Below are 20,021 nucleotides of genomic sequence, written 5' to 3' on the forward strand. Positions count from 1 at the left end.
CCTGCCCCCCCCCCCAAAAAAAAAAAAAAAAGATACCAGCAAACAAAAATACAGTATTAAAGGCAGCTCCGCGTTGCAGACTGCGTTGATGTGATTTAGAGTGTCCCTGGTTGCCTAGCACTGATGCTAGTTGTTAAGGAGGAGAAATGCAGGAGTCTGCAATTTTTCACTTAGTTTTAGTGATGCTGCTTGATGCATTAATTAATTAATCTAGATTGCTGTAGTAAAGACATCTTAATAGGCTAGATTAAGGTGAGCAAGTTTTAGATTTCAGTTATTAGGGGGATGGAATTGCATTATTGAAACTTTGCATATGCCGTTCAGCACGTCCAGCTGCTCCGAATGCTGAGGACGCCACGTGCAAAAGCGCTCTTTGTTTGTGCTTTTATAACAGAATTTGGATCGCTGTCATCCAGCGCAGAGAAACTGAGCGTGTGCGAGGCCGTCGCTGCAGTTCTGCGTCCGTGACGAAGACCTGTCAGGATGGGGAACAGCGCCCTGAAAGCCCACCTGGAGACAGCGCAGAAGACCGGGGTGTTCCAGCTAACAGGAAAGGGCCTTACGGAGGTAAGAGACCCGGAGCGTGGACGTGGCTCTTCCCGTGGGTCACTGCCACTCCTGGGAAGGGATCCCCGACGCGTTCTTGCGGCACGCTAAATGCATGCATTTTTATAAATGGCTCACACTGATTCCAGCAATTTATTTTCTCCTTTTTGCAGTGCAGATTTTTGCTTTCTCTGTCTTCTAACTGAGAATTTGTCTGTCATGGCATCTGCTGGCTTCTGATCTTCTGCTTTAGAATGAAAGAATGCTCAGGAAATGTGTTTATTAGTTGCAGTGTTTTGTTGTGCTTTTTAAAAATGGCTCAACTCAGGAAACTGTAAAATTGACTGAGAAAAAAAAAAAAAACTTTTTTTTTTTTAAGCTGGAATGTTACCTAAAAAGGTACTGCACAACCTGTGGCATTATAGGATTGCAATTTGTGGCATTTAAATACTTAAGCTGTGTTTAATCATAATCTTGTGGACAGCCTAGACAAGCTGGTCACATGGCTACAAGTATCCACGTTTAAATATATTGGGAACTGTCTTGACTTTGAGTCAGTCACACAAAAACATGGAATGTACTGGAGGTGTAAGCCTAGTAACAATTCATAGGTTAGCCAAAATAACTCAATCACAGTACTCACAGTAATTTTCTATGATTTTTTCTAAAGTATCTCCTGCTATTCCACCATCTCTCCCTCTGCCTGGCTAAGAGAGAATCCAAATCACCAATCTGTTGACTAGGACTTCCTGATAATCATATGATCATTGTTGCCTTTTTTTTCCCTAATGCCAAATGCACATTAAAGTGGTAAGATCTGGAAGATTAGTAGGCAAAAATAAGACAAATGGTTTACATAGTTCTTTTAAAAGGAAAAATTGGAAGACATTCTCAATTTCAACTCCCCCCAAATTCTTTTCCCCCTATTTCAACATTGATGAAAAATGTTTTTTTTAAAAACATGTATTAGTGAATTTGTTGACTTAACTACATACTGATGATTAAATGTTGTGTAGGCCAGTGTAATGATTCATCTATGAGTTAGTTTCAGATGTGTGTACCTTGAACATTTGAAGATATGGCAACTGTTTTAATGCAGTATTTTTTTTTTTTTCCCTTCCCCTCGCCCCTCCCCTCCGCTAGTTTCCTGAAGATCTGCAGAAGCTGACGAGCAACCTAAGGACAATAGACTTGTCGAACAATAAGTTGGAGATCCTACCACCGCTGATAGGAAAGTTTTCCTTTCTGAAGAGCCTTGCGCTAAACAACAACAGACTGAGTATGTCTGCTAATTTATATCTCCAGAGATTTTTAAAATAATAAGCTTAACTTATTTGATCAGAAACTAAATTTAATGGTTTAACTCTCACAGGATGTAAATGGGAAGTTTAGTTACCTAAACTGAAATCTTTGGAATTCATGTACAGGAAAAAACAAACAAATCGTGAATTCTTCTGCACTAGTTTCCAACTTGGTTGTATTATCAGTTTTGCAATTACATGTAAGTAGTTAAAACCGTGTAGCTTCTACGCTGTGACTTGTCTGCTCTGCAAGTTTAACAGCTTCAGATTGTTTAGTCCTTGTACAAAGAACAGGTAACAAAGATGATCTGTAGAAAATATTGCTGGCCATTCAGTGGTTGTTACTGTATCTGCTAGGCACGACCTGTGGAACTTCAATGAAATTTAGGAAACCCTGAGCTATAAGAAGTACTGTCTTTTGGATGACTAATAAAATTCTTGCCTCTATATAGGAAATCAGGTAGAGCTGAAGAAATTAACTGTATTTTTGTGTGTGCAATTGTGCACCATCTGCTTTTTCTTTCCTTTTTAACAAACATAATTTAAAAACCTCTCTGTTTCTGCAGCACAATTTAGGAGAGCTAAGGAGAGCTCTAAGAATTAGGGCTGAGTGAAACCCAGCAGAGCTTACCTGATGAGGTTTGCTCATCTGCTAGTATGATACAGCATGACTTATCTGAGAACTTACTTTTGAGAAAGTTGAGTTGTAACTTTGAAGGGTTGCAGCAGATCTATGAAGCTATGAACAGTACTTTACACGTTCCAGGATACACCAGCCAAGTGGTTAGTGAAGAGTGTAAATGATAGCCTAAAATCCCCTCAGAGCAGAGCAATGGTTTCAGCCTGTAGTTTGAAGGCCCGCTCCGCAGATCTAGTATATTTATGAAAGGTGGTTAAAAAGTATCCGTTGTCAGTGGGTTTGTTTGCTGTGCAGGAACTCTTGTCTTCAATGAAGAACTTAGAGAGTTCCTGTGAGAAATTACTATAATATAGCACAGTGTTTTCTGTGCAGAAGCTTATTTGACTTAAATGGATGCAAATGTTTGCAGTTCTTTGTTTAGGTAATTTCTTTTGTTCTGTGACTTGTTTTTAGCTGCTTTACCTGAAGAGCTCTGTAAACTGAAAAAACTGGAATCGTTGCACTTGAATGGCAATCACTTGAGGCAACTACCAGCTGCATTTGGACAACTTTCAGCTCTCAAAACTCTGAGCCTTTCTGGAAACCAACTTCGGACTGTGCCTACACAACTGTGTGGTCTTCGCCACTTGGATGTGGTAGATCTTTCCAAAAACCAGATCCAAAATGTGCCTGACACAGTGGGAGAATTGCAGGCAATTGAACTCAATTTGAATCAGAACCAGGTCTGGTAACTAAGATGCTCTAGGCATGTGGATTCAGGATGTGATTGTTTGTCTTGGGAGTTAGCTTGTCCCAGAACAAACGCTGAGACCACCAAAACTTTATAGATAGAAGAAAAGTCTCCCGAATGCAACAGAAATGGGCTAATCACTACTAAATTTGTATACTGTGGTATCTTCAGCTGCATGATTTGACTGTCAGGTCCCTACTCAACAAATGTTTTAGGTTATCTTTTGCATAGCTAAATTTGGGATTTATCAGTTAAACAGATGTGTGGGTTGCCAATCATCATGGAAGAACAAAAACTACTTTTTTCACTGTTGCTTAAACATTATGGTCATTAAGAAGTTACTGCTAATATAGCTAATATTCACAGAATAATTTTCCACATTAGTCTCAAACGCAGCCTACTACAAGTAATCACAGATCACTAATCCAATTTCACTTTTGTTCTTTTCCTTTGTATCAGATATCCCAGATCTCAGTGCAGATCTCCCACTGTCCACGCCTCAAAGTACTCCGTTTGGAAGAAAACTGTCTAGAACTCAGTATGCTTCCTCAAAGTATCCTCAGCGATTCCCAGATCTCACTGCTTGCAGTAGAAGGCAACCTCTTTGAGATCAAGAAACTCAGAGAACTTGAGGGTTATGACAAGGTTTGTGTGTTTTACTTTTTGCAGAGAAGCTTCTTGTAAACGCCTTACCCAGGGCTTTTTTGGAGTATTAATAGAGTTGCTGTGCTGCTTCTGAAAAGAACTTCAAGAATTCTTTAAAGATTAATGTTCTTATAGGATTCAGGCTCAGTGTTCTTCCATCAGGATGTTAGGAGGGTAGGTAATGATGACAGGTGTGTGTGTGTGTGCGCGCACGCACGCAAGGAGAGTAAATCTCTTTGACAGGGTGGAAAAGCAGGATAAAAAGGAAGTAGAAACTAAGAGATGCTCTGTCACACTGCAATCTTGGCTGTTTGCAGCCTTAACACTTCAGATGAACATCCTGAGGGCTTTCAGGAATAGCAATCTGAATTGCAGCAAATTGCTGCAAGACATGTCTTTTTTAAAATAACACTTTAATGATTTTGTCCACCAAATAATAATCCTTTAGCTGCAGAGTGCTTTGGACTCTGTGAGAAGGTTAGCTGTTTGCAATTATAAGTCTTTTCATTAACTTCTGCATCTTAAAACTTTTTTTTTTTTTTTAAATATAGTACATGGAGCGGTTTACAGCTACAAAGAAGAAGTTTGCGTGATCATTATTCTGACCCTGTGTGGCCTTGGAAAGAAGAGTTTGAGTGAAGCACCTGCTTCTGTGACTTAAACCAAGACCAATGAAGGAGACTGATCACACTATTCTCTCGAGTAGTCTGATAGCTCAGCAGGCTCTAAGGCAACATCAAATAAACCTGAAGTAGAAAACATGGATAGTGAACTGATGAACGTGCCCGGGGCTGGTTTAGATTCCTCGCCCTTAGAGCTTTTAGCACACTGCTTGTTCTCCTTTGTCTGAGCCCTTCCTTTGACAAGAAAGGGAACAAGTGTTTTGAAGCTGCCACAGCTTCTCTCTGGGAGGAAGCTTAGTGCTTTAAGAGGATTACTTCTCCTGGAAATACTTTTCCATGTTAGTGCACTGAAGTTCTGCTACCAAAGCAGAGCCAAAATGTTGTCATATGTCTTACTGTCAGCATGCTACAGCAAAGAGCTTTCAAAGATGTTATAGTTCTTAACCTGTGTAAGCTTTTATGAAGCACAAATAGTTATAGCTGTTTTATTGCTTCTAGTAAACAAATCATGTTTTGAGCATCTGTCTATTTATACTGTACTTCAGACTTTCTTCCCCTTGAGCAAGAATTGCACTACAGTCCCCTTCTGCCTGAGCTGTATCTAATAAAAATTACATTTTACCTTCACTGCATTCCCTAAAAATGTATTTTGATGAGGATATCCTTGCAGCGAGTCTGTGCACAGAGCTATGCTTAAAGTCTTAGTCATTGCTTCTGCCTTACTCACCCAAAGCAACCAGGCTAAAGTGTATACAGTCATGCAACAAGTGCTGAAAAGGAAAATGTGTTTTAGTAAAGCATTTTGAAAAAGAGCTTAAAACTTGGCACAAGTGCAGCTGTTACCACTTTAGTAACAAGCTAATTGTTGAAGCCCTGGCTTTAGGGACTTCGCTCCATCAGTTGGTCATAGCAGTTTTTTTGTTGTGTGTGTGTTTTCTTTTCTTTTTTTTCTTTTTTTTTTTTTTGGGGGGGGGGGCAGGGGGAGAACGCAAAGTAGGCTTATATGAGCCCAGGAGCAGTAATTCAGTTATATACCACATGTTTGGAAAAGCGCGAAGTGGAAAGTGCCTTAAATGCCTTTCTTGGCAAGGTAAGCATGGATGCATTGGTGACTGCAGTTTAGAGGTAGTTTTACTTTTTTGTTCTATACCTCTGCTTTCCTGCACAAGGCAGGAAAGGCATTTAGACAATGAACTACTTGATTTCTGGATCTGCAATTAAAAAAAATGAGGTGATCTTAGTTTAAGATAGTCAGTTGTTCATAAGGTGCTTAGAAGGATTATCCAGTTTCCTGTCCCTGTTCACAAGCAGTGTTGCTATGTAAGAAATAAGTAAAAAGGTATGAAGTAGCTCCTTACACAAAGGACAGATGTGATCCAACATTAAATAAGAAACTACTTAAGAATCTCTGTTCTGGGTATATACCATGGGGAGGAGGGGAGAACTAGTTTTCCCTAAAGAGCTGACAGCAGAATAGCCTCTTTCATAGCTACTTTGTTTTGCAAGGCAACTAGGGAAGTATTTTAAAAACACACCTGTATGACACCATCCCTGCACAGCAGCTGAGGAGGGCTCAGCTTTCTGCTAGGTTATGACCTGGAGAAGGCTGTCAGGGACTAGGTTAAAGCCCAAGGCCTTTGATAAAAGTTCAGCTCATCCCACTTGATACCCAAGTGGTCTGAAGTACTTTTCACAGATTTGTCATTCATGAGACAACATTCCCAGGACAAAGCCTCTTATTTTAGCATATTTTATATTTGCAGAAGGGAGCAACTCACCTACTCACCCAGAACAGAGATTCTTAACTCACCTACTGAAGGCTCTATAGTCAATATGTATGCCTTCTCAAGCACTAGGTTATGGTTTTATTATAAATCAGTGTGCTCGGGTATGTTCCCCTCCCCCCTTCAATTTGTGACATTTTTCAGAAATCCTTCACCTATTCAGCATAAATGACAAAAAAAGGCAGAATAATTTAAGGGAAAAATCAGCAACAGAACAGTTGGAAAATGATTCAGTTAAGACTGATATTAAAGCAGCAGGGGGAAGTACCTCTGCTTCTGGAAGCATTTAAGATCCTAAGTCAGCCTTATGTGGTCACTAGTACATTGAGAAACTTTTCAGCTACTCATTGCTAGGCTCCTCCGCTACCTTGGAGTTGCAACTCTTCCAACATTTTTGGCAAACAATGCAAAATACTATGCAAGATACTGCAAGATCAGAAGACTCCTCCCAGCCCATCCCTTCATTTGTTACCAGGATTTCTGTGAAAGACAAAAATAGAAGAGGAGCTTCCTAGTTGAACAGTAGCACTTAGTTCTGCCAAGTTTTTCAAGGACAGGAAACTGAGCAAAGACCATTTTAACTATGAGAAAACAGTTCTAAAACAGATTCAATTATAAAAGTCTGTATTTTGCTGTGCACAATATATAAACACAATCAAAAGCAGAAACTGTAAACCTTCATTCTTAATAGCATTCAGAAATAAAGATGCACAAGTGTTGATTCTGTCCAGATGTGGAATTTCAGCATCTATTCTACAGACAACAGTAAGACAATACAAGCAGCCCACTGTTCTGAACTTTAAGGCACCAACTCCCTCAAGGGCTCAGCTCTTGCTACATCAGAGAACAGTATTTATACTCAGCTAATACTTGAGCTAAGAGTATCTTATTTGTGAGTTGTTCACTGCAATATTAAGATTCTGTATACCAGTCATGGCATTCTCTTAACCAATGCACTAATGTGATTATTGCTCAGGAAAGTCAATAAAACAGACTTGTAGTAGCAAGGGAGAAAAACAGTTGAAGGTGTTTCAAGCAGCTAAAGAACAGGTCTGCATTGATCTAAGCAGAACAAGACAACTGCTTTTGTCTCCTGAAACAGGAGACAATCACAATTAAATACATAGACTCTGCTTTCACGATCAGCAGCATTCTTTCAATTAACCTGAAGTTCTTAAGGAAAAAAATTGCATTCCAATCCCTTATGCTTTACCCTAAGATAAATTTTTAAGTTTATTATGCAATGTTGTTACAAGTGCTTTTTGCTATCTGGGTTTTTAAGCATATAATCTTCATTACTAATGAGGGTAGAGAACTCACTTTTAAAACTTAGTATTTTCCAACAGTTACCAGGAAGTGCTTCACAAGTATCCAGTCATCTAAAATTGCTATCATTACCTTATTCACATTAGACAGTCTTCCACTGCCCTGCATGCAGCAGTTCCATTCTTTGGTCAGGATTTTGTTTTAATCAATCTCAAGTTGTCCTGGGAGTGAGCTGACAGTATACTAGTCACACTGATTGTATTACCACTGAGAAGAAAGTGTCTAACTTTTTTAAAAAATCTGAAATTTAAGCAAATTAGTCTCATCTCACTAGCCCCAGGATTTTCTGCTAATGGCTATACAATGCTTGGTTATTTTTTCCTTGTAAGTTTGGTTTGGAGATTTATTTTCTCCATCCAACATTCACTACTGCAGGTTAGACTGAAGTATCATTTTCACTTTCAATACAGACATAATACACAGCTAACGCCACCCATCAATATGGCCACTTGGTATTTACTTGTCAAACAAAAAAGGAAATAATGAAAAAATGTTTTTCTTCGTAGGAAGAAAGCTTTATCTCATCCCACCTGGTCAGACTCCTCTATTCTGCAAAAGAATATTTTAGCTGCAGTCAATTTTAATTTGAAATATTTCTAATTGTCAGCCCTAAATGTGCAATAAACCAGTCAGCCATCTATTTCAAACTAGTTTATTAAGAACTAGCACACAGTTCTTCCTAAAGAGTTAATGCTTCCTCCAGAATTGTGACCAGAACTTCACTTGTAATAAGCTTCTCTCTGTTTTCAGTAGCTTTAAGACACTCCCCCCAAATTCACTGCTGAGAACAAAACTCTGCACAAGGGTCTCAGTCACTACATTAGCACTACTTTGATTTTGCACTGGAGAAAGGCATAACTGAACTCCAATAAAAATTGACCAAGGTAAAATCCGATATGGGATGAGAAAGCTACATGTTTTTCAACTAGCTACACTGCATCATTCATTTAAAGATTAGATGGGTGTAAAATTTTCCTCCATTAAATAAATACTTTCTAGGGAAGTGATTTCTACTCGTATGTGCATGGTGTTTGGATCATTATGTACAGAACACATTGCCAGAACAAGGCAGCACAATTTCCTTAATCTGGCCTCTAAAACAATGTCACCTTAAAAGTGAAGAAAACAAAACCGGTATAACTCCTCCAGTTACCTTTACATTAAAGTTTGTGTTTAGAAAGTGTTTTAAAGCCCTCAACCCAGAAGTAGTAACTAGTGGGCCATAAACTCTTAAATCTTGTAGTACACTAACTCAGTCTCAAGCCACTCTTATGCGGTTTGGATTGCAAAACTATGGTTAGCCAGCTAGAGATACAAGGCAGACAATACTCACCAATCCCTATTTTAGTGATGACACTCAACTTGAGGTATTTTAAACTGTGTAAAGTGCCCTCTCCAACTTTCAATGGCCAAATTCAGGTTAACCTGAATTCATTCCACTTGAACAAGGGACCATATTTTGGAGGCAGGAAAATAGTCTGGGGAGGGAAAAATAAAACAAGTCTGAACATTCTCAAAGCCATGACACTTTCAGCCCTGAGCAGTTTGAAGGAAGTGAAGGCAGATGAAGAGGAAGTAAAGTTGGCTACTTTCTTGGAAAGAAGGCCAAGCCTACATGAAGCAATAAAAAAAAATTAAAAGAGAAAGAGCCCCTATAGAAAGGGTATTGCTTCATATTTCCCAGCCCCTCTTATTTCAGAATAGGAGAGTTTCACAGATCCATGAATATGGTGGTTTGCAGCTGGAGAGACAGTGTCACTGAACAATGACATCAGGCTTTAATTGTCAATGAGTTTCTTGGCTCTGGTGTTGGCTTCCTCAATGCGCTGCTTGTTTGAATCCGCCTAAAAAAAGAAAGAAAAAAAGATGCAAACTAGATGCAAAACTACTTCAAACTAACAGGGACCTCTGAATTGCAGGGTATTAGTGTTGTCATAGACAGAGACCAGAGTTTTATAAGCTGGAAGTAATTTTTTGTCTAGATGAAGTTTGTTTCAGACGAAAACAACAAACATCAGAAAAAAACATAGTAGCCTTTTGCCAACCTTCAAAAACACAACTGTTGCTTCAGCAAGGCAGGAAGAACATTGACAGAACAAGGGGATAAACATTCCCCAAAGATATTCTCTTTCTCTTCAAGAGTTTAAATAACTTGGAAACCTCTACAACACAGCTTCCATACTACAGACCAAAAAAAATATTAAACAAAACCAAAAACGGTCTATCAACGTAAAGTAAGAATTACTTTGCACAGTGCACATCTCTAGTTTTCACCTCCACAAGGCCCTAGTGTCACACTAGTATGGTATCTCTAAGAACGACACTTTGTTTTCTATTTTTCTCTGTTACTACAGCACCAAAAACAAGCCACTGCATCTAGCTGAGCAAATATCAGGATGGAGATTCATAGAAGAGTATAAGAAACTTCAAAACAATTCCCTATCCAGGCAGGAGTCACAAATAAGCCCAGAAATAGCCTCTGCCCTCCCCAGATGAACTGAGCTCACAAGAAGCTACAGCCAATCCTGCTATTAGCCATTTCACACAGAGTGAAATGGGTTAGGGAAAAAATTAAGGCCCTTAATGGCAAACAGCTAGGACAGTAAGGTGTTCATTACCATTTCTAAGCAACAACCTCTAAATTTAATGCAACAGGAACACTTTGACCTTACCTTTACATTTATCCGGTCTATTTGTTTATTCTGGGCATCAATCTCATTTCCCATATCCAAAGCCATATTTTTCAAATTCCCCAGAATGTTTCCTACTTGAGTGAGATTTTCATCCATTTCATCTTCTCTGGCATCATTTGTTATCCTATTCAAATAGGAAACAAATGTTTTCATAAACAAAGAATTTGCTTTTCCTCAGCTCAAATTTACCATATTAGATTTTTCTCAGTACAAATTTACTCAATACACATAATATTCAAGCCAAGTAATTTTCCCCTTCCTTGTAATAACCTTGTATTCCAAGAAGGCCAAAAGAGACTAAAGCATAAACTCTAAGGCCATTTTAGCAATATTGAAAGCAACAGCTACAAGAGAAAGCTCAAGGCATGAGATTTTATCAGTATACTTATATAACAGTAAAGGTGCTAGACTTTAGAAGTCACCTGTTAACGAGCACCAAAGCTCTAGACATCATATCCAGAAAGATAATCACTGAAAATACCCCACCACTGCAGGGGAAATATATATGTGTGTGTGTGTGTGTGTGTATGTATATGAGTGCACAGGAACTCTACACTGCACCTACTGAAAGTATAGATATATCTAATCTTTTTAAGTAGTAGATCCTCTGAGCCTTAGCATATTTTAAAGTTAACAGGTACAATACATCTGCAAAGAACCTGATGAGCAGTAGCTTAGTCTATCTGCACTGGGAGTGATAAATGAGGAAACAAACCGTGCAATATATCCTCCACTTGGCCCTCCAGAAGCCTGAGGCTGCTGATTGACTCTTCTTGGTTGCATAGATATCACGTGGTCTGCTGAGTGCTCGGTGCCATCTCCCCAGGCTGATCGATGCGCCCTGCTAGACTCAAAGTTCTTCGCCCTACTCAATAAAAATCAAAAGTCTGAGGTGCTACATCTGGAAAAAAATGGCTTCTTGATTGAAGTTCTGCCTTAATCCAGGGATCAGATTCAGAAACATATCTTGTGTCCTAATTGGAAAACACATGTTGTATAGAAAAAAAATCTGACTCTATAACTCTTTCTATCAGGATAGTGCACGTGTAGCTGAGTTACTCTGCAGGCAGTTTAATTTGATCTCAGTGTTAACACAAGTGCAATATTCCTGAAGTATCTCACCAAAAACGCAGTTTATGACAGTATCAGAGAGCTTACACTGTCATAAAATAAAGCTGCATTTACAACAGAAGCTAGTCTACGGACAGGTTCAGATACTTCCCAGGAAAAAAGAAATGAAGAACCTTCCCCAAATGAAAGTAATAGCACTACGCAAGAACATCATCAATCCAAACCTTTAGTGGTTTTGAGTATCTTCACCAGATTACGTTTGATATTTTTTTATCCACCATTTTCTATTGCCAAATCTTTCTTGTCAAAAAGATCAAGTGTATATGTGTGTGTATATATATTTTAAGTATCAAGCTAAATCTAGAAAACATGTATGAAATAGCAAGCATGTCTAAATACTCCTTTGGCTCTGCAGTTCAACAGTACTAAGTCCATTATAGTGAGAAACAAACCAATCATAATATTTTTACCATATAATTCAAGAGACAAAAAGCCTGAAATGAATTAACTTTAAGAATCGCATACCTACAAAAGCATAAGAGGAAGGAAAATATACAAGGAGTTTCACATTTTAAAGTGTAAAATAAGCTGTATTGAAGAGATATTCCCTTCAACACATAACCCAAATAGGAAGCTACTACTTTTCCAGCAGTCTAATCAATGAAATATAATCTAGGTTGGAATACATGCAAGAGTTTATGAATCATAACTGAACAGTTACACATGGTTAAATTGTACAGAAACATGAACTAGTCAATTCTGGCAACTTTTAGGTTTGCTGCAACTAGACTGAGCATATTTTAATCCACTAGACTAAAGCTGCAGCAGGAGCACTCCATGTGCTTGGATGAGGAAAGCTGCAGGTACCAGCAGTAACAGTGAGGAATTTATCAAACAATAAAGTGGCCTGAAACTATTTTCACATCTGCAGCAGATAACTAGAAACACCAATTGTTGCTCAAGCTAAGCCAGGTTTTTTTTAAAAAAAAAAAAAAAAAAAAAAAAAAAAAAAAAAAACACACACACACAACAACAACACACACACACACGCTTCTCAAAATCTGATTTTAAGAGCTGTATTTCAAATTATTGAACATTAGTTCCTCCCCCTCAACAATGTTTAGCTTTCTTAGGAGTTGGTAAGATTTTCAATTTGTACAGTCTGACAAACTGGCATGGGGTCAGGCGCGTGGTCAAGATTCCCACAGCCAATATAGTGTGTAAGAGCTGGCTCTAGTCACATCACTGTTACAACACAGCACAGCCACGAGGAGCCCTGCATGCAGACATCATGCACATGCAACACACCCCAGAGAAGCATCCCCTTAGTCAGCTGGTTACATGTACATGCTGCACTACCAAGACTGACCTTCTGCTAAAATCCGCTTTCACCAGCTAGGTGAACACAGCTTCTTATCTTAGTCTTCATTTTTAGAAAGCAAACAGCAGTGTTAGGAGAGAATGGAGAAGAAAGAACAGTAAAGACCAGCAAACAGGCAAATCGCTGTTAGTATACAGGTATTAGAGTAGTGTCTATGCCTTGTGCTTTTACAACAAAGTTTTCAAAACCTCAATAAGCTGGGGAGGGGGAGAACCAAGAAAAAGCAATATTTATTACATTCTGATTTAAGCTTGTGATTTGTGAAAAAATATTAAAACTTTTGTAGACAACCCATTAGCAAATGAGACATTGACAAAAATCTGTTCTATTCAATGATTAAAATTTACCTATGCAGCATATTTGACAATATTTTCCTAAAGCTATATCATATACATGTGAAAAACGCTCACAGCTTTTTTCTTGCTCTTCTACTCTACATGTCATTGCCTGTTTTTGTACCCAACTTATTAAGCCTTTTACTGCAAGCAGTGTACTTGGGGTGCATCACAAGAGCTCACAAATTCGGAGTTTGCTCAGTGCCAATAAAAGCTGCTCAATGTCAGTGGGTGAAAACACTCTAAGTTTACCAGCCTGGTAAAGTTACTATGAAACTAAGCACAGCTATTCAAAGCCCAATGCAGAGCTATTAATCATTTAAGGATAATAAAACTCTAAAGATTCAGTTTTAGAAGTTACCTTCATATCTAAAGTAAACTCTTTAAAAATACCCTATTGAATAAGCAGGCTCAGCTAGCTGCAATGTATTTTTACTAAAATTTCAGATACCTCTCAGCCGGATCATGAGACTTTCCTCTCCATGAAAAAAGGAAAAAGGCTATTCACTTACATAGAATCATAGAATGCTTAGGGTTGGAAGGGACCTCTAGAGATCATCTAGTCCAACCCCCCGGCACACGCAGGGTCACCTAGAGCATGGTCACTTTTAATTTATTTCTTCTTCACATAAAATGACACTGATCACAATTGGTTCACACAAAACAACTTTGTAATTTGCTGCATAAAGCATTTTTAAAGAACACTGATTTCTGATAATTGTTTTGGTTAAATGTTGAGAACTACAAATCAAGTATCATAAAACAGACATTAGTCGTCAACGACTTGGATATGGTGTTCATATTGCTGACGAGATCAGCACTGAAGTGAGTCTACAAGAATGTAGTCACCAATGAAACTAAAGCTTTAAGTCCTTCACCTGCTGCTCTCCTACTCTCCTCCTCCCTAAAGCATGAACATTTTCATTATCTGGAGAACTCATATTGCTTTTTTCCCCCCTCCAAAACACAAGTTTTCTTGCATAACGCTGAATTATAATATTGACTAGAACAGCGTTACCAAGCTTTTAATAAGTTAATAGAGAAATACTTCTGGCAAGAGATGATTTTCAGAGTCAGATATCTAATGGACAGTGATTTATATGTGGCTATACAGCTATTCTAAGCACTGGTACTGTCCTACTAACTACAAACATTAGAGAGAATAGAGTGCAGTCAAGCAAGATGATTTACAGCACCTATACTTACAGTGCAAGAGGCACAACACATATGCAAGTAAGTTTTAATACTTATGTATGATCTAGAAAAGTTTTACATTTAAAGGTACAATCAGTTTTGATAGATTCAGCTTTTTTTAGTTATTACAGGCCATCTCCCAGTTGATTAGTTATTGGTAGCACCCTAGAATTTTATGCTCACATATCAGTTTAACCAACCTGTTGCAAGGACAGACACAGAGCCCACAACACTTGTTGAGCTCCGTCAGTGTCTTCTCAGCTTCTCTCATGTCCTTGTTTATCTGGTCCATGCCTTCTTCTATGCGATTTAGTTGTTCTAGAAAAGAGACGAGCAACCTGAGCAAACACAGATGTTACTGGGGGAAAGACACAGCAATCCTTTCAAACAGGGAATTCAAAAGGTGGAGCTTCATCTTTATAACAGCTTTGCTCCTCTGTCCTCCAGAATTTTTGGTAGAAAACAAAAGATTAAGTGATTAAATTTTGTCATATTAAGAATATCTTTCCTATTCTTAGAGCAGCACTTCAGTAGCTACTTGTAGAATAAATATAAAGTTATGTTATCATGGAAGGAAACTCCCTCCAGAGTTCACTCCAACTGCAAAAGCTAGATTGTGCTGTAACTAGAAATTTCTTTGAGAAAATTTAAATCCTCTTGTAAATCCTACAAGCAGTAGAATATTTGGGAATATCTAATAAATACAATTTATTATATATTGAACATATTGGAATATCCAATTAGTGCATCCCATTTTTACATAAACAAACTTCAGTTTCAGCAACACCTCAGCAATAACCTTTTTTCTTATGGTCATAATGCTGATTTTTAACACTAGAAGGGGAAGGGGAAGAAAGAACTCACCTCCCTGTTCATCCAGCATGGTGATAGTCTTGATGCCTACATCCTGGGACTGTAGAAATAAATTTGCAGATATAAAGAACAGCTTCCAATATAATACTGCTAAAACACAAGTCTTGAGTAGATTTGATAAGCCATCCAGTTTTGCAATAAAAGTATTGTGCCACTAATAGCTTCTGTATTAAGTGAACACTAAACATCAGCTTAAGTCTTGTGCTAGGCTAATAATGTATAACACTATTAGGGATAGCGTGCCTTATAAAATTATTGTAACAAAATTTACTGTAATACTCAAACTGAGATCTGCCACAGCTAAACATTTTTTAAAAAAGGTAAATTTTGACTGCCTCATTTGGAAAAAGTGACATTTAATTCAACTAATCCCTACCACTGCAATGAGAAGGTCCTGGAAGTCTGAGCTGGGGGGGAACATCCACCAACAACAAACCACCACACAGAATACAGCCTACGAATCCCATTCCTGGGAACTTAGCAGAAAGGATCAGAAAATTAGACCATCACTAGTTTTAGAAGCAGGCAAAAACTTGCAGTTGGGATTATATCAAAGTATAGTAATTCACTAGCCCAGTCTTGGAACTGGCATAAAAGTTACACCCATGTTTTGCTATAAATTTTCAGCATAGAAGTTCCTATGCTTAGAATTACTTTATTTTAAGAATCACCAGAGTGCTACATGGTTAAAATGAGTTTGGCTCATTGTATGTATCAAATGTTCTTAACATTCACATCTGAGAGATTCACCAGGTTATACCAATTCAAATACCTCACTGATAAGAGAAGCATCTTTAATTCCACAAGATTAACTACAGTATACAGTGAACAGAGGTTCTAAAGTGGGGTTGACCTAATAAAAGATCTTGTTTTTCAGAGTAATTTTTACTGTTCTTACAGAAAAATCTTTCAAGATTTTGATGCTAAAAGACTTAGCATTAGCGTTGAGAGAAATTAATACTTATTCTCTGGATTCCCTTTTGTCTATGGCACACTCAAGCATTGGAAGGTTTTGCTGAACCAGTTAATTTTTGCTACCTCAATTACAGCTAGCTACTAGCTTACTGTATTTTGGAAATTATGGTATCAGAAGTAAACTTTCAACTATTTTTAGGAGTATAAAAATATCATGTGTAACAAAGAAGAAAAAATTCATAAGTCAGAGTAAACCTGAAATACAGAATTAATTTGTTTAAAGCCAAATATGCGGGAGTTTGAAGTTTTATCATCATACTTAACTATTTGAAGGCTGCAACTGATGAATAGATGGCAAAAAGGTACATGTGGAACTACTTTTGTTTAGAACCAAGAGCAGACTTCTAAACCTCACCCTCCCTCAAAGCAGCACATTTCACACTGTTCACAGGCAGAGTGAGCCAAAAGACAAATTGGTGCTGCTATGAGAATCAAGTGATACAAGCAGTTAGAAAAAAGATTTTCACTTAAAGGAAATAGGGTATTAGTTTCTCTAATCTGATTTTAAAAACCATGGAAAAAACAGATGCAAGTATTCCAACTCTGTCATCTAAAGTAACAGCTTCAAATAATAGTCTTCCTCAAAAAACAATCAGTTCAGAGAAAAAAAAAAAAAAAAAGACACACACATCACACAAAAAGCCCTGAAGGTCACCATGTGATAGCCAGCATGGAGTTAACATGCCGCTGCTTATAATGCAATGGAATTAATCCCCAAAGAATTCAAAAACATTTCCTTACCTCAATGGCCAAGCCAAGAATCCTTCTGGTGCTTTCCAAGGACTAAGGAAAAAACAATAAAAATAATTAAAAAAAATCAGTATCAACAGCCCATGTCAGCGTTTGCTAGTCGTCTTTACCAGTTCACTTCAGTGATACTAGCACCCAAAGGTTCATTAGCCAACCCATAATACACAGGTGACTGCATAATGACAGAACACACAACTTTAATTAGTACACTCTTGTTTTTCAATATTTATCAGTCTTTGCTTACTCCATGGAAAAGTCATTATAAGAAAAAAAAAAAAAAAAAACACACCCACAAATCAGGCACTGAACATCAACATGATTTAGAAGAATGTAGGCACTCAGGCTGCTTTGTCTCAGTAATCATGACTGGGAAATCAGCACTCAGTTAAGGAGGTGGCTATAAAATTCAAGCTAAAATTTCATCCTCACTTTCAGGAAAAACCTTAACTCCAGCATCTACTGGGTAAAGAGATGTTTGGAACATTTGGCTATGTTCTTGCTGAGTCAACATCCCAGACAGATATAGAGTATATATAATAATGTAAATTATATTCTTGAACAGATCATTACTGTTCCCAGGTGGCTTCCTAAAATATTTACCTCATCAGTGACTTGGTTGGCCCTCAGCTGAATTTCCTCAGGTGATAATTCAGCCATGTTGAGCAACAATCCCTTTTTATGCAATCCAAGTTAAAGAAAAATCTTCCCCCTGCAATTGAAATAAATAATTCTGAAAATTAATGATTAAAATGTTTATATTGATAAAAGGCAGTTTTGACAAGTATTTTGAGCTGCAATTAGAAGACAGTTTGGAATGAAAGCATACAGATATCATTACACATAGCAAAATAGTCATTTAGAACTAGAAGGCACTAAAAAATTATTCAGCTGATACAACTGAGGTGCCAAGTGAAATGAAGGAACAGTCAATCTGCAAAAGTGCTTCCTCCCTAATGCCTTCCTGATCACTTCTGGAATTTTCTAGCTATTGTTCATTTCACCAGAAAATAACCAAATTTAAAATAGAAAGTCTCTCCATTTTGGAAAAAAAAAAATAAAAAGAAAATTAGTCTACCCAGTAATTCAGCAAGAAATTTGTTTTTAAATGAATTTAAGTTACCAGCAGAAGCTTAAAGTATTCCATTCCTCCCCTTTGGAGAGTTCTTTGGGCCAACAGTCCAAAGAAAATACAGACTAAGCACCACCTAAGGTCCTCCCACTGACACCTTTTTTTAAGCAATAACTGTTCTTATGGCTAGGTGCTGAATTCATCAGATGCAAAAGCAGATTAAAGTACATAGCTTGTATGTCTTCAAACCCTAGAAAGGTTTTCAAATCCTCATAATAAAGTTAAGGTTAAGACTATTTACAGCTGAAGTCAACATACAGTTTTGCCTTTTTTTTTTTTTTTTTTTTTGGCTACAAGCCAGAGATATGCTGTGGCTTGAAAGGTCAGTAAGAAAAAAACAAGCCAATCTAAGTATATATTTAACAGAATCATGTTTTCAGAACTAAGAATCTTCATTTCTGCTAGAAGGTCAACAAAGCCAGCTGAGAACTGGAAAACAAAATTAGAACTCCCAGTCCATGTAATAATTGCACAACAATAAAAGAATTAAGTGTAATAATTTGAGAAAATACATCCTTAGCTTCAGATTTGGTAAGCCCTTCCCTACTATTGGAGCCACACAGTCATGCACAAGTTGCTTTGAGGAATCTCAGAAGCAACTTGACTGAGACTGTTTTAGTCAATCATGAGATAGGATGCAGAAAGGTTTCTTCCTCCTTTGTGACTTGAAGCTGGATCTCTTCAGGGCTCGTCTGATTTGGAAACTGACAGCATTTGCTCCCAAAAGCGTTCAACAGGAAAGTAGCAGAAGGCCAGGGGGGTTTCACAGAGCCTCTTGCAGCCTGGCAGGCCTAGAGCTGCCCGGGAAGCTGGGACCACGCTCGCCTGGGGAAAGCGGAGCTTGTTTGTCAGTTGTTAAAGCTGGTGGATTCAGTAGCAAGTGATGATGTTTTCAAGCCATTGTCTGGTGTCAGATGCAGCTTCTGACATGTTCTGGTTTTAGTGTGAACAACTTACTTGTCAAACAACCAATTGCCAGTTTTAGTGAGCTAAGATGAAAAGGACAAAATTGGGGAGGAATAATTAGGCAATGAATATCACATGAAGTGAAGACAAAGCCCAGAAAAATACTTCCCTATTTTATTACAACATTCTGCTCTTATTTTTTTCAAAATTGGACAGGATACCAGGCTTGCTTCACAAAGATCCAGATATCCCTCTGCAGCGTGCCTAAATGCAAATTAGAACTTCATAGGAAGGATATAAAGTTAACTGAAAGTTTATTCACTCTTTGCTAACAGAAAAGAAGGGTTAATGTAAGACACACTTCAAAGCAACTCATATCTTGCATAAGAAAAAGCAATCCTTTATAGACTATGCAGTGCTATGCTTACTTTAGTGCAAGAAAAGTCATAGTATTTCATGACAGTTAGAGGAAAAAAATAAAAACCATATCGCTGTCTTATAAAACTAAAAAAATATAAATTGAAACAAGAAGCACAAGAAAATAAACATAAGGTCTAAAAAAACATAAGGATCTGCCTTCTCCGTCACATTTTACTTTGGAGATTAAAGGCGAAAATGTTCTAAGAAAAATCCAAAATCTGACTATAAGAGTTTAAAAGATGCTATCTTTTCACTTCTGCATTTGTCTCAAATCATACTAAGTCATCTATAAGTCTACAACTCTAAAGCCCTACCTTGAAATTAGGATGAAATTATGGTCCAAATCACATGGAGATAGACTAGACCTAAAATACTTCTATCCCTCCAGACAAGAGGACCAACGAGATAAGGGAAAGAACCTCAGATTTACACAGACTTTTCCTTTAACAACATTCTGCTTTGGAAACCGGACATCCTGCAGGGTCTGTCACACCTGAATACTTTTCTCCATCACTGATAAGATAGCTTGTTTGTTACTTAATGTTTCAGGACAGGCACCTAAACAGGAAGAAAAAAAAAAAAAGGAGAAAAAAAAAAACACACACAAACACAAGCTTTAAGAGCTTTAAGTAGCCTGGGCAAAAACAGTATGTAGGTCTCCCTACAAAGCTGTAGGGTTGGTTGTGGCTATCACTTACT

At 37.7% G+C, this 20,021-nt stretch overlaps 2 protein-coding genes across 2 annotated transcripts; one reads left to right on the top strand and one right to left on the bottom strand.

Moving 5' to 3' along the window:
• The first annotated feature begins 367 nt into the window (after window positions 1-367).
• On the top strand, window positions 368-4,863 carry LRRC57 (leucine rich repeat containing 57). The gene is made up of 5 exons (XM_010217216.2): window positions 368-567; window positions 1,690-1,825; window positions 2,941-3,209; window positions 3,677-3,862; window positions 4,414-4,863. The coding sequence occupies exons 1-5, from the start codon at window positions 484-486 to the stop codon at window positions 4,453-4,455; spliced, it is 717 nt and encodes a 238-aa protein (XP_010215518.1). The 5' UTR covers window positions 368-483; the 3' UTR covers window positions 4,456-4,863.
• A 4,036-nt stretch (window positions 4,864-8,899) lies between these two features.
• SNAP23 (synaptosome associated protein 23) lies at window positions 8,900-17,538 on the bottom strand. Its single transcript, XM_010217217.2, has 7 exons — window positions 17,468-17,538; window positions 16,859-16,900; window positions 15,134-15,182; window positions 14,470-14,587; window positions 11,004-11,153; window positions 10,268-10,412; window positions 8,900-9,439 (listed from the first exon to the last, which is right to left on the bottom strand). Exons 1-7 carry the CDS (start codon window positions 17,522-17,524, stop codon window positions 9,374-9,376), a joined length of 627 nt encoding a protein of 208 aa, XP_010215519.2. The 5' UTR covers window positions 17,525-17,538; the 3' UTR covers window positions 8,900-9,373.
• Between the last annotated feature and the right edge of the window lie 2,483 nt (window positions 17,539-20,021).

Source organism: Tinamus guttatus, unplaced genomic scaffold (assembly GCF_059628265.1).
Source record: "Tinamus guttatus ecotype Peru unplaced genomic scaffold, ASM5962826v1 Tinamus_guttatus_pri_ptg000089l, whole genome shotgun sequence".
Taxonomy (NCBI): Eukaryota; Metazoa; Chordata; class Aves; order Tinamiformes; family Tinamidae; genus Tinamus; species Tinamus guttatus.

Coding starts and splice junctions, on each gene's coding strand:
- LRRC57 (XM_010217216.2), top strand. CDS start 484: ATGGGGAACAGCGCCCTGAAAGCCCACCTGGAGACAGCGCAGAAGACC. Junction 1,826..2,940: donor GCTAAACAACAACAGACTGA/GTATGTCTGCTA, acceptor ACTTGTTTTTAG/CTGCTTTACCTGAAGAGCTC. Junction 3,863..4,413: donor AACTTGAGGGTTATGACAAG/GTTTGTGTGTTT, acceptor TTTTAAATATAG/TACATGGAGCGGTTTACAGC.
- SNAP23 (XM_010217217.2), bottom strand. CDS start 17,524: ATGGCTGAATTATCACCTGAGGAAATTCAGCTGAGGGCCAACCAAGTC. Junction 16,901..17,467: donor CCAACCAAGTCACTGATGAG/GTAAATATTTTA, acceptor TTTTTTCCTTAG/TCCTTGGAAAGCACCAGAAG. Junction 15,183..16,858: donor TTCTTGGCTTGGCCATTGAG/GTAAGGAAATGT, acceptor TTATTTCTACAG/TCCCAGGATGTAGGCATCAA.